This window comes from Mycteria americana, assembly GCF_035582795.1.
Source record: "Mycteria americana isolate JAX WOST 10 ecotype Jacksonville Zoo and Gardens chromosome Z unlocalized genomic scaffold, USCA_MyAme_1.0 Scaffold_18, whole genome shotgun sequence".
Classification (NCBI taxonomy): Eukaryota; Metazoa; Chordata; class Aves; order Ciconiiformes; family Ciconiidae; genus Mycteria; species Mycteria americana.
Window position 1 is genome coordinate 7,100,340 of NW_027445436.1, and position 14,240 is coordinate 7,114,579.

Here is a 14,240-nt window from a genome sequence, read left to right on the forward strand (position 1 = left end):
GCATGCTACTGCTGCTTTCCATTCGTGACTCTGCACTGTAAATCAAATGTTGGGTTATTCTGGGACTACTCACTATGAGAGTGCAAGTAGGGCAAGGGATGCAGAGGCTGGGGCAGAGGATAATGCCACAGTTCAACGCTCAGGGGGAGGGGAAGAAGAGGTCTACATTCAAATAGTCTCTGGACAACAGCTTTGAACACTTTTCCAGCACTTTTCTTCATTTTAAAGTCTATTATATTAATATTTCAGTCCTACCCATTGGTCTCTAACAGCATTAGGCTGCTGAATAGCAAGATGCTGTAAAAGCATGAAATATAGCACAGACTAACACTCAAAATGGCAAGATTCCATCAAAACAGCAGAAACATTTTAAAGTGCACAAGCCTTTCCCTTATTCTATAATTGGTTATGCTGAGGAAAAAAATCTATACAATGCAGAAAAAAAATGCTTTGCTCAGTTACTGATTTTATTTATAAACTATAACAGTGATGGCACCAGTAACATATCATAACAGAAGACTTATTCTCGTTACTCATTACATTCATCTGCTGATGCACTGAGGCATAATTAGGAGATGGAGATAAATACAGATGTCTGAATTTTGGGTGTGGTATGGTTCTGGTTAAGCACATTTTATTCAGCCTATCAAAGTCCATTTTCTGAGACAAAATTAATTCATGGTAAAAGCATGCATTACATTTTTGCTCTTCATAAAGAAAAGATACTGTTGCTTCTTTACACATAGCTTATAGAAGGGATGTTTTGTATTTTGTACAATACCATCAACTGTAAAGCCTAAAATTATGACACTGTTTTCTGTTTGGTTCCATAGTCACTTGGCATACTTATTTTAAGAAACATTGTATTACAATTCTCTAAAAGTCTGCAGCTGGTATAACCCTCTCTCCGCAAAATAAGTGTTTGAAAATACTACTAAATCAGAAAGACTGTACTTCACAGCCACCTTAGCTTCATATAGCTGGACAAAATGAGGTTATGTCAAAGAATGACCCCCATGTGATGAATTCCATGATCCATACTGCTGGAGAAAATTTCCTGAGAAACTCACAAAGTTTCAAAAAGACTAAATACTTGAAAGGAATATGGGAACCAGGAAAAAAGCAGCAGTATAACAGTTCTTGTTTATTTTCCTCCTCTTACTCTCTTCAGCAAAATACAATTGTCCAAGATCAGATATGGAGAATACCCAAGGTGAAAGATCCCACCAACCTGCCCCCCCCTCCACACACACACACACACACACACAATCCTAACATGATCAAAGAGATCTAATCGCCAAATCCAGAAAAGGCAAAAAAGGTGTTTAGTGAAAAAAAATGAATTTTGTATCCTGCTGAGAAATAACTGTCATGTTTAAGGAATAATGACTTAATGAGACCATCTGAACACTGGAGAAACATTACTGAATACACTTATTCAGGCATTAACCCTGACCTTAAAAGTAGGTTCAACAATTCAACCTGCATCTCAACTATATCACTACCTTTATACAGTCAAATCCCCTCCAAAGCATATTTATGTACATTTCCTCTCATTGGGATAGCTTCATATGAGAAACCTAATTTTCATTCCTTTCCCAAAGGGAAAGAAATCATACAATCCAGTTCTCATGTAGTTCAACCCAGTAATGCAGGACATGATGAAAACTTACATTAGAATGTGTAACAGCCACAATTGATTACATTATATGTTGAAAAGGCTCCTGTAAATGGCATCTGTTTCAGTACACCCAGACAGTTGTAACATCTGCTTGGGATGCATTCATAAAAGGCTGTTTTCTACTGCCTAACTAGTACATGACAGAAATTAAAAGAGACCTACTGGATCACATAAATTAATTCCAGTGCAATTTAAGAAAGTAGTTCTCTTAATAGAGCCAATCTCAATGAGGAATATTAAAAATATTGTTGTTGCAGTTTTCTTATTTGTCAGATGGGTAAAACACCACACACACTGCTGATTCATATGGTATCCAAGAACAGTACACAGGAAGCTCTACAGGAAGACCACAAAAGATGATGAGCATCCAAAAATGGACAGATAGGGTTCTTAGAAACTTCCTGAAGGTAGTTTAGAAACTACCTGAACACTCTTCGTTCTCCCTTGCAGAGATCCCATTGTGCAAGAGACTCCTTTGCAACCCCTGAAAAGATCTGTCCATTCATGTATTCCTCAATTTCCTCATGCATATCCTTAAACACCTTTCCCCATGAGCAAATTTGAAACAGAGAAGTAACTCCAATTTTCTTTTAGAAAAATCCATTTTATACTCTCTGCCACAGTACATACATGTACTACATGTACTAGTCAAATGTTCTTCAGATCTTTTAGTGATATCTCAGTCCAATACTGTTGGCACCTGCATTACCACAGAAGCAGTTAACTTTTTCGCTACAGAAAAGGGTTTAAAAAACACAAGCTAGTTATGAAATGGCAGGTAGCTAGAAAAACTTTTTAAAAAAAGAGAATAAATGTTGAAGTTATTTTCTTCCCCAAACTGTTACTGCACATCTAAATTAAACATTCCACAAACTACTTTTGAAAAATATCACAATATTTCATTCTTCCCTATGTACTTTTTATTTTAATTTGCAGACTGACTGCAAAAGAATTTATAATATTGTATTGGGTTTGTGTGGCAAGGTTTTGGTAGCGGGGGGGCTACAGGGGTGGCTTCTGTGAGAAGATGCTAGCGCAGGGGACCCACGCTGGAGCAGTCTGTTCCTGAAGGACTGCACCCCGTGGAAGGGATCCACGCTGGAGCAGTTCGTGAAGAACTGCAGCCTGTGGGAAGGACCCACATTGGAGAAGTTTGTGGAGGACTGTCTCCCATGGGAGGGACCCCACGCTGGAGCAGGGGAAGAGTGTGAGGAGGAAGGAGCAGCAGAGACAACATGTGATGAACTGACCGCAACCCCCATTCCCTGTTCCCCTGTGCCATTCGGGGGGAGGAAGTAGAGAAAATCGGGAGTGAAGTTGAGCCCGGGAAGAAGGGAGGGGTGGGGGGGAAGGTGTTTTAAGATTTGTTTTTATTTCTCATTATCCTACTCTGATTTGATTGGTAATAAATTTAATTTATTTCCCTGAGTCGAGTCAGTTTTGCCCGTGACGGTAATTGCTGAGTGGTCTCCCTGTCCTTATCTCAACCCACAAGCCTTTCGTTATATTTTCTCCCCTGTCCAGCTGAGGAGGGGGAGTGATAGAGCAGCTTTGGTGGGCACCTGGTGTCCAAGCCAGGGTCAACTCACCACAAATATCCAGTAAATTTTTGTACTGTTTTGAGTAGCTTTATTTTCAATCCTTTATTTTTAATGTTTTAAATGTTCAAAGTCCAAGGCAGTATTAAAAAGTTCCAGGCTGACAGAGAAAGCAGAGGAAAGGAAAGGCAGAAAAAGAACCAAAGGAAATCCAGAAAGTTCTGGTTTTATGGGGGAAAAGAGTCATTAAAAAGCCTTACTGCAAAAGATTTCAGCTTTCAAAAGTCCCTTTTCAATCCAGAGTTTGAATGAAACCAGCTTTAAAAAAATGCATAGGGTCATCAAAGAAAACATTAAAAAAATGTACAATTTTGTCTGATTACATGGTTTTGTGAGTTAAGTAAAAAAACCCCACCCTTCAAGAGCTTAAAATTACACAAGATTCTTCCTATTTGGTTGTGACATGTGCCTTTAAGAAGCAAGTTTAGCTTTCAGAGGCTGGTACAATGAATTATTCTGGCCTTAGTTTTATTACCAAATGATATATCAACATATGACATTATGGCTTAGACATAGAAATGGAGGGTGTTGGGTTTTTTTTAAATGGAATATCATCATGATTCCTACTCTTAATAAAAATCGTAACAGTAAAGAAAACCCTTCCAAACCAAACTATTCACATCTTTTCAGTTTCTGAAAAAGTGGATTGATAACTGATACTACCTTTGCATCTATACCCAGTTCAAAAGAAATACTGGAATACGCTGCAGAAAAGTTCTGTTATGTCAGAACACCTGTTAAAATACTTAGATGATGCAGAAATCCTGTTTCTGCACAACTACAAGTTGCTAGTGTAGTCCAAGTGAACCCTGCAGGTGTAAAAGCTATGTCTGTTTTGTACTCAGCAGATTCCTGTTTTAAATAATCCTTGATGGAGCTTCAAATAATTGGTGCTACCATGTTTCTCCAATGTCAAGCACCTAGTTGAGCAGAACCAGCAGTAAAGAATAAACTACTGGACTACCTCAAAAATAATCATAATTGAATAAACACACTAATAGAAATGCGCACACAAAATTTGATTTCCATTTTGTTCTAAACCTCTTAAAGAATGTAAAAAGACAGTGTGGCCCTATAAATGGTACAGTTAGAAAAAACAAGTTTGCAGTCAGACTTTCCAAGGTCAAGATGGTGCTTTTCTTCTACAACATACACAGCAAAACCTCTGTAGATTACAAATAGATATAGACTAGATAAGAAAAATATGACCAAACAAAATCCAATGTCAATAATTTTGATCTGTGTTTTTCTTTGTTGGATAAACAGAAATAAAAACATCAAAATAGCCATGAAGTGGTGCAATTGGCACCACAAAGACTGCTATGGGATTGACGAGGGTTACACAACTGCTGCGTTAATACCTCTTACTCCATGGCATGTTCCCATTCTCCCTCCACCCAGTATATGGCTGTACCAGAGTCCAGAAGGGAAGCAAGTGTACCCAAGAATTTTTATGCTCCAGTGACAGACAGTTACTTTTTTGTACAACCTGTACAATTGGCAGCACTTGGTTCTCTGGTCCAAAAAAAATAGCTGGATAAGGACTGGAGGCAAGATACAAAGAACATATACACACACCAAGAGCACTCATTTATCTGCTTGTACAGCCAACAATACATACTGAGAACATATGTTCTTAAAACAAGGGTCGGTCATAGGGTTAAAGAAAAAAAAAAATCTAAAAATAGAGGAACATCTTCAAACAAACTACTTGGCACATAATTTACATTTTGAAAATTTTCAAGAAAAACTGCAAATTTGCAAAACATGTACGTGCAATCTATTGTTACACTGTATACAAACTAGCTAACAAGGTTAACTAAAAAAAAAGCAAGCCAAATTTTAACTCTGCCCTATTGGTCACATGAAGAAAAATGGAAAGTCATAAACCCAAAACAAACTTAATTAGCATGAAGAAAACCCTTAATCATAACAGCTTTTTCACAATATTATTTGCCCCAGCCAAGGCATACATTTCATGAACTCTGATGCACAATACGGACCAAGAGCTGAGAAACTGAGAGCCACATGAGAATTAGAGAAGTGTAAGAAGGAATTCAAAGTAACTCTGTCTCTGTTACCCTTCCAACTCAATACTAAGCTCTGTTTTGTCAAACTCAAGACTGTTCACAGAAGTCACTTGCTCATAACAAATCATTTTCTACTTATCCAATATCTTAGGTCTACCATAATATTAAATAATCTACAGAAACCAGTCACAAAATGTATATACTTTTTTGCCAAAATTGAGGCATGCAACAGAGGCATGCTTTGATTCTGGAAAAGAATATTGTCAAAAGGAAATTAAAACAAACACCAATAATGTCATACTTGAGATTTTTCTTTGCCAACCTCCTTTTCCAGAAATAAAACACTAGACCTTTGTCTCACGCCTCACCTTTATGTAGTCACTTAAAGTTAGACTTTGTATTCACTTTACTGTAAGAATGGAGGTACATGGGTCCATATTCTGAAAACAGGTAGGCATGTGATCAGAATCACATAGTGTGAATATGTAATCAACTCTAATGTTTAGACTTTATACCTACTTTAATCAGGGAGAAAAAAAATGCAAGAAAAAAGTAGACAATCAAAGTAATGATGTGAATACCTCTATCAGTCAATATATCCCACTATAAATACAAAACTACTACTACTAATAAAAAAATCAAACACTTGATTAAAAAAGTTGGTTAATTTATAATTTTTTAAAAAAACACAACTCATTTGCTTAACAATTAGCCAATTTTCTAAACCAAAGCTGAATTGTATAAGATTAAGCTTTCTTGCATTTCAGACATTACGACTTTTACCACATAGGAAGTGGAAACTGAAGAAGAGAGACCGACAAAATCTTCAGAAAAAATGGCCCATTTTAGCTGATGGTTTCTTAATTCATGGCAGTAAATCTTATTTCAAGCAAATCTTGTGAGTTAGTAGAAATGAACGATGAAGACATGAGACTGAAGAGGTTTTAGTAATTTCACATAACATAAATGGAACATAACTGGATCAGTCAGTTTCCCCAAAAATGTTTACTGGGGGAAGGAAATATTTTCTTAAAGTTTCAGAGGAATTTTAAGAAAATATTTCCATTTGAAGTTATTTCAGAATTAAATGCTGGATTATCTAAACACATAACTTGTACAAATGAATGAACTAATTAGGATGTTAACAAATATTTTACTCTAAGAAAAATTATGTTTATATTTGTATATTAAATATTATATATAATGTGAATACCCATATAGTTATATAACTACTGTTAATAAAGGAAAAAGTCAGAATCGTTCCAAGACTGACATCTCACTCATTACCTTAAAATAAACTCCAGACCTCTATTACATAGAAAAGTTGCCCTGAGAGTATTTCACATTTTTATTATCAGAATGCATGCTCACATGAATGTTTCTTTTCAGACACACAATAAGAAAAATAACTATGTAACAAACATATCTGAAGTAAGAGAAAGAATACTTATTAAAAAAGAAAAAACAATGACAAAAAAAAGCTAGAAACATCTTCCTATAGTTATTGTCCTTTAACCCCTGTAGGAGTGATCACAAAATCTACAAGAATCTGTAAGCAAGCATTTTCACCACCCATTCTCTCTACTAGCAGTAAAATGGTAGAATTGGAAAGATAAAACATGGACATCACACCCCACACATATGCTTTTGTATATGACTTATCACTTCCCATTAGCAAAGGGTAGTTAATCACTTAAAATATTATGTTTTAAAAAAAATAAAGTGCTTCTCTTAAAATTAAATATAAAAGGAGGAATGAAGACATTTTAATGCACTGAAAAATGAGTAGCTAACATTGAGTTTTCAAATTTATATGCCAAATATAGGATACTGTAGACATATATTCCATAATCAAGGTCCTACTCTTAAAAATTAAATGTTAGCGCATGCATGAACTTAAATGTGATTAATTAATTGAATTTTTGGGGCTTGCAGCTGTTCTGAAATGTGAACATTTAAGTAAGTTTGCAGAACTGAAGGCTTAGACAGTCTCCTCATTTCATATAGGTGAAATTACCTATAATTTTACTGGGAAAGTGAAAAATGTTTGCTTGTATATTTATATGTTTATTTTTAAGAAAGATATTCTCAGCTCTGAGTGACCCTACTAACCTACCTTACCTCTGATACACAATCATTTTTCCTACACTTGGAAAAAAAATAAATCTAAAAGTCACTTCTGTTGGGATAAAATATGAAATAGTAAAGCAGAATATAAGAGATGGAAACAAGTAATTTACAAATTCATTGGAGCAATACAGACAAATGCAAGAAATCTCTGCTCTAACCAAAAGGTAAACAAATGAGAGAAGTAAGCGAAATGGTAGGAGGAGGCTGGGATAAAAGTTACTACATTGATAAAAAGATGATTTTTTTTAAAAAGTTTGATTCAAATATAATGAAAAATGAAAACAGTAGAGAGTAGGACAATATGGTAAGGTCTCAGGTAAATAGATAAAAACTTTATCAGGTAAAAATGTAAAAAGACTGCAGAGAGGCCAGCTAGGCACGAGAGAAGTAAATGACTGACAGAGGGAGACAGTTAAAAAGAAGAGAAAAGCAGTTGGGGAGAGACTGAGATCTATTTAGGATTGTGGAAGTCCTTGTAGAAGTTCGTTCTTTATGAAGCACTGAGGAATAAATTGTTCATGGCTTTATTGAAGCCCCTAAAGCTCTTTGATGAACATTCTCATGGGAGGAAATGTAAAGCTATTGGGGAGCCAGTTTTTACCTCAAGTCAAACAAGGCTCCTGAAAAAAAAAAGTAATCTTTAATTTATTTGTCTGGATAGATGTTAATTAATTACGATACTTGAAATCTTACTACACTCTCTTCCATGTTGGCTGGCTCTTAGGTAGTCTATTTCTTGCAATTTTTTTTGGCATCAGGAGCTTCACAGTATTAGAAACATTTAACTATCTGCAAAACTTCTATTTACTGGGTAATTTTTCTTTATTTTTGTGTGTCTGGAGGAAGACATCTGAGAGTACTAGGATATGTCGAATACTAACTAACATGGCTAGTATAAATCCCTTTTTCCTGCAACCTGCTTTTAAGCTCTCTGCTTCAGGTTTGAGACACTGAAGAATACTGTTTGCACAGATGGCACTGTTCAGTTTTCTCCATCTGCTTGAAGAGCCACTCTATTATGTGTGTTCCAGACCAATAAGCTATTCTTTAGAAGCATTTCATTTCAACATCCCAAGAATATAATTCTTTTTTAAAAAGGCCAGAAATCCCACACATTCTGCATCATCAATGAACCTCACACACAGCTTGCACACTGCTGCTTGGGATTCAATCCTTCATACTCTTTGCATATCAGGTGAGGTATATGAGGGAGGTCCTTTTCTCCAATCTATGTTTGTTCAACATGAAATGTCACTGAAGAGATCCAAAACATTTAAGAATCCAAATTGTTTACTTGAGATGCTAATTTATGTAATTTGACTCCATACCTGATCCTGATGTCTTACTTTTGTCTGTGTTTGTTACAGTAGATTCATCCGACTTGGGGGGGGGAGCTATCAACAAAGTAAACTTGGCCTTGAAGATAATGTCAGTAAGATTTCGGACTTTAAAAGCATTTTCCCATACCTGCTTATTTTAATTTTTAAACATTCCCTATAGGAAATAGGCTTAAATACAGAAACAACTTCAGCAATGGAACCACTCTTTGAAACTTACAGCAAACTTCTTGGTCTACAATAAGACATAAAATTATGTTTTCAATCTCTATATTTTCTTGTAACCTGTTCTGTTACTACCTTACTCACATTAGGTATCTTGTTATAAATATTTAAGAAGTCTCACAGGAAATTACGGGCATGGATACAAGTAAGATTTCCTGCCTGCTAACCACTACTGAGTGACACCTTCCTGACAGTCTGTAAGAAGAGGCAACTGCCTTCTGGAAATTACATTGAAAGGGAACAATAAGGGGTAAAAGTGGTAGTAATTCTTTAGTACAGTAGTAGATTTATTTAGTAAAACTTCTGTAACAACAGGAGAGAAAAAAAAAAGCCATCCTTCCGCAATATTAGACATGAAAAAAGATAGAAAGGGAGAAATGGGGGACTACATTACCTGGAGCAATGGTTTCTAAGCCACTATGGACAACACTGGGAATGTCAGAAGATAAAAAAATTAAAGTTAATGGTTTTCTTAATTCAGTATTTGAAAGGACTGATAGGTCAGATTTCTAAAAAGACAGTTTTTAAAAAGATTTTAAAATATATACATCTATATCTTAGATTTTTAAAAATTGAATTTGAATGTCAGTGGTTGCACATGAGTTACTGTTGTACATTCACAAAAATTTTGCAGACAGGCAATTTTGAGAATTGCTTAAGTCCATTTCTGTAAAAAACAGAATAAAACAAAAAAAAAAAAACCACCTAAGGCTTTTCTGTATTTTATAAACTGCTTCTCCAAAATTCAAGATGCATATAAGAACTTCACAACTTCTGGTTAAAAAAAATAATGGAAACACAGTAACAGTTACTCAAAAGGAAACTAAAAACCACCATAAGCCACCTTTTCCTATGTCACATCCTTAAGAGAAGAGATAACCCTCACCCATTATCTTAAACCTCAGTAGAACTCATATTCTGGAGTTGACAAGAGAAAGAAGTGTGATGAAAAGTGCAATGAAAGAAACATGATACAATGCCCTACCATCAGTTCTGAGACATTACAATGTAAACACTAATATTTACATTTCTCAATTGACTTTCACTATTCTGATAATAAATCTTTCAAAGTGCCTAGATTATTATAATATAGGACAATGCATTTCAGACTCTGCCTCTTTAATTATATTGGTGACTATGAAGTCAACACAACGCTGGAAGAACTAACTTCCTTAACTTAAAACATGCCTCTTCCTACATTGATGATATTAAAATAATCCAGCCTAGATATCGTTTTTTACACTGTACAAAGATCCCAACTGCCTACTTAACTGAACTTTTTGAATTTGATAAAAGGGTCACTTCACTCTCTTTTCTTTAGGCTCAGCCACATAAACATCAGCTTGAGCTGTAGTTTTCTAAACTATTGTGCAAAACAAGTACTGTGCTAAAAATATGCTGTTACTCAAACCTTGAGATATTCTCTCCAGAGACTGAATTTCCTGATATGATTCAAATTAATAGGAAGTGCCCTTCCTGTGTTTTTTAGGTTGCAAGGCTAATCAGTCTGCTTTCAATGGAGAGAAAAAAAAAGGGGGGGGGGGGGGGGGAAGACAAGTTTGCATCTTTTAATTCCCCTGAATTAAAAAATCCCCGAGTTTTTAAAGGAATTGCATCTAGAACCTGACGACTTTTGCAAGTTTTACTTTAGTCCACATCTAGCCTTATTAGAACTGATGGGAATGCTTGTGAAGTACCCGAGTGCAAAGACAGACTTTCAGTCAAGTTATTTTTATATAGAGAAAGTGAACAGCTCTAATTAGAAAGGTCTGGCCACATGTATACAGCTATGCCACATCTAATTCACTTCAACTATATAAAAACATTCTATATAAATTCAACACAATTTGAACAATAACTGTAGAAGATATACTTTGTAGTATAATACAAGGAAATAATTTACTGATTTATGATTAGGACTTTCATATACTACAGCAAAGTGACAGTCAATATCAGTTCTGAAGAAAAATGTGCACTTCACAATCAACTAACTTTTCAAGTCAGCTTGTTAGGAAATTCAGTGCTTTATATACAGCAAAAACATGGAGCTGAAATACACATGCAAATTTCCTTTTTAATACTAGTTATACCAGCTATACATTTCATTTCAATTTCTGAATGGAAAAAAAATGGAAAGAAGTTAGGCTAATCAAAGATAAACCTTACAAAATGCTTTAAATGTATTTTCTCTTTCCAAATTTCAATGATATCATCACTTTCAAAAGAATTTGCTTATTTTAAGGCTTTGTATCAAAAGTTTTATTTCATAATATACTCGCACACAAGCAGATATCCCCACCTATTTTTCTATAATTTTATTTTTTCCCCACATAATATTAATGGAAAACCTTAAGTAGTACTGGTACAAACCAGAAAAACAGCTTAACTGTGCTCTGGCCAGAACATGGGCTGGGAGAAAAGGAAGATAACTAAAGTCACAGACAAACATCAACCTGCCCTTTACCCTCTTGCTATGACAAACCCCCCAGACATCTTGTTAAGAACAGCACCTGTGTTGTCAGAGCAGTGCAAAGGGCAGAGAACTAGAGGCAGGACTGGAAGAAGTCCTTTTCTTCTAAACTTTAGGTAGAATATAATTTTTACGTAATGTATAATTTTTAGAGACCTTCAGTACATTTCCTAAAGATAAAAGAGGAAAAGTTTCATCTATGGAAATAAACAAAAATCTCACCTTATTATGTTCATACTTGTATGGGATTTTGAGGGTATCCATGGCTCTGATCATGGCCTGCATTGCTGTAAATATATTCTGGTACACCAATTTTGTAAAGCCCCTTTTGTCTTCATCAGAGTAACCTGATCCATGAATGATTCTCATCTGTTTGATGAACGTGCTTTTGCCACTCTCTCCTGTGCCTGCAAGACAAATAAGAAGAATATACTTCAGCCACTGGACACAAACATGACTTTTCTGCACAAAGTAGACAGCTTGTTCAGTGCAGGGCAGAACACTGTCAAGTGGTTATGGTGCTTGCAAGGTGCTTGCTACAAGGACCAGTTCAATATCAAAACAGCAGTAACACAGTAACAACTGAAGCAACACTGAATTAAAACTTTTATTTTGAAGACAAAATAGAAGTAGAAAAAAAGATAGCAATGAGTAAATAACTAAACTAATAACTAAAACAAAATATACACTCCAAAATATCTAGAATATACCACTGCGTATTTAAAATTATAAGCATAAATTTCCATTCCTGAAGATATAATTCTCAACAACTAACTTTAGGGAATTACTATGAGATGTTCTATCACAAAAATTCATAGAGTAAGAAAAAAAATTACCTTGCTTAGCCAACCTTCAGGACATTATGGTAAGCAGCAATATACAACGAATACATTAATTTGTTAGAAAGGCAAATAATATAACAATTACAGTTCTGCAAACTTCAACCTCAGAAACATACAAAATCAGCTTTAATTAAAATTTGGCTCATATTTGTTAACGGACAGTCATTACTTCCTTTAAATTTCTTTGCATCTTTGTACTTTACACAAAGTACAAATAACTACTTATAAATTAACATTCTGAATGTTTAACAATTTAAAGTTAAGATCTGCTTGTTGAGAATTTCGCACAGAATATATCACACAGCATTTTTTCCTTTGGCCCAATTCAGTCTCTCTGTGATTAGGAGAGCTTATCTAAGTAAACAAATCATATGAATAATTTATAAGGAGGAACTGAAATTTAGAACAAACAGTTGCACAGCCATATGAATGCTGTATGTTCACCTAGCTACTTAGCCCTCTAAGAAATGCAATGCATTTACCTGCATGCAGTGCTTCTTAGCCTTTCAGCCTGGATTTTATTTTGATCATTTTTATAAAGCTTTCATGCCTCATTCATGCTCTATTATTTGGCTCCCAGGACAAAGAAAGCTTTAAGCTTTACATAATGTTTTAGGTGTCTCAGAGTAGTGCATTTCACAAGCAGTGCAATGTAAGGTTAAAGCATGATGCTGTGCTGGCAACCCTTAAGTACTTCTGAGGTAGTACACTGCAAAATCTAACCTGAAAGCCTCTAAAAGCTTTTGTCTTTACTGTGCGTGACTGTTCACTCAACTCCTGCTTAGTTTTTTTTTTTTTTGGCTAACCCAGCTCATGCTAAGGCCTGATGTATGCTGGGAGTAGTGACATTAGGTCAAAGGAGAGCACCGCATAGGCAGGACAGGTGGCCAGAAAGAGGTAAAGGGCCATTATGCAGCCATGATCACCTGGATATTGCTGTCTCCTGCAGCTATCATCTTTTGTCTGGCAGTTTCGTCAGAATCTGCTAACTTATGGAAATGGTATAGACCAAACCTCCAAGCTGGAAGGTATAAAACATCAGCTTACCCAAAAAACTTTTGAAGTGGATCCAACAGCAGCTGGACTGCTGAGGTTTTCATGCTTCCCGGTGTGACACAGGGGATGCCCGCACCGTGACGGAGGAGGAAGGATGAGCACTCTCACCGTCGGCTAGGTACCTAATTCTTTTCTTTTGCTCATAGGTGCACGATATTAAGAGTTATGGGTTATAAGTTATGAAACCTTATGACCTGAATGGTAAATAAATGAATTCACATGATAAGACTAGTCTGAGCAAAAGGGGACTGAGCCCCTGTTTGTCGTGTTTGTTTGTTGTATTTCTTAATGAGATCATGAAATAAAGTTTAAATCACAGAGTACATTGTCCTGAAAATTTGAGATCCAGACAGACTGTGACACTGTGGACTTTGTTTTGAAACCTTCAGCCCCATCTCCCATGTATATAAACCAAACTTCTAACACAAGTCTCTCTCACACATACATTCCCAGAAAATCAAGCACAATGTTATATACAGACCTATTTTACTTCCTCTATGGAAACACAAATTGTTGTTATTGCATCCAAAGTTGAAAAGTTAGACTAAGCCTGCTTCCACAATCAGCCTTCACTATGATCCCCAGACTGGGCTGTGGTCAAGAGCAAAGCACCAAATACACAGGCCATCTCTGCAGGGCATTGACTGGCCACCAAGATGCAATCTACCAGAGGGGAGAGAACATGACTTTTCTCAAGAGTTTATAAAATTACAGACCTAGGCAATGCAGAACTACTGCATACTAAAAAAATGCTTCAGGCTACCCTTAGATCTCGGTTTTTCCCTTTTTCTGAAACCTACGCAATGGAGTCATGTTCTTATATATGAAGTGAAATAAAGTACCATATCACACATTGCTTTAATAATTCTGT

General features: G+C 35.7%; 1 protein-coding gene across 3 annotated transcripts in view; it reads right to left on the bottom strand.

Annotated features, from left to right (window-relative positions):
• Nucleotides 1-14,240, bottom strand: part of LOC142402970 (guanine nucleotide-binding protein G(q) subunit alpha) — a 150,678-nt gene that overhangs the window by 98,501 nt on the left and 37,937 nt on the right. The window contains exons 2-3 of one of the 3 annotated variants that reach the window (XM_075489001.1): nt 13,361-13,502; nt 11,694-11,878 (exon numbers count right to left, since the gene is read on the bottom strand). In XM_075489001.1, coding sequence (XP_075345116.1) covers nt 11,694-11,840 — 147 coding nt within the window. In that variant the 5' untranslated portion in view covers nt 11,841-11,878; nt 13,361-13,502. Of the gene's footprint in view, nt 1-11,693; nt 11,879-13,360; nt 13,509-14,240 lie in introns of all 3 variants that reach the window. The other 2 variants (XM_075489000.1, XM_075488999.1) reach the window with 2 other exon arrangements.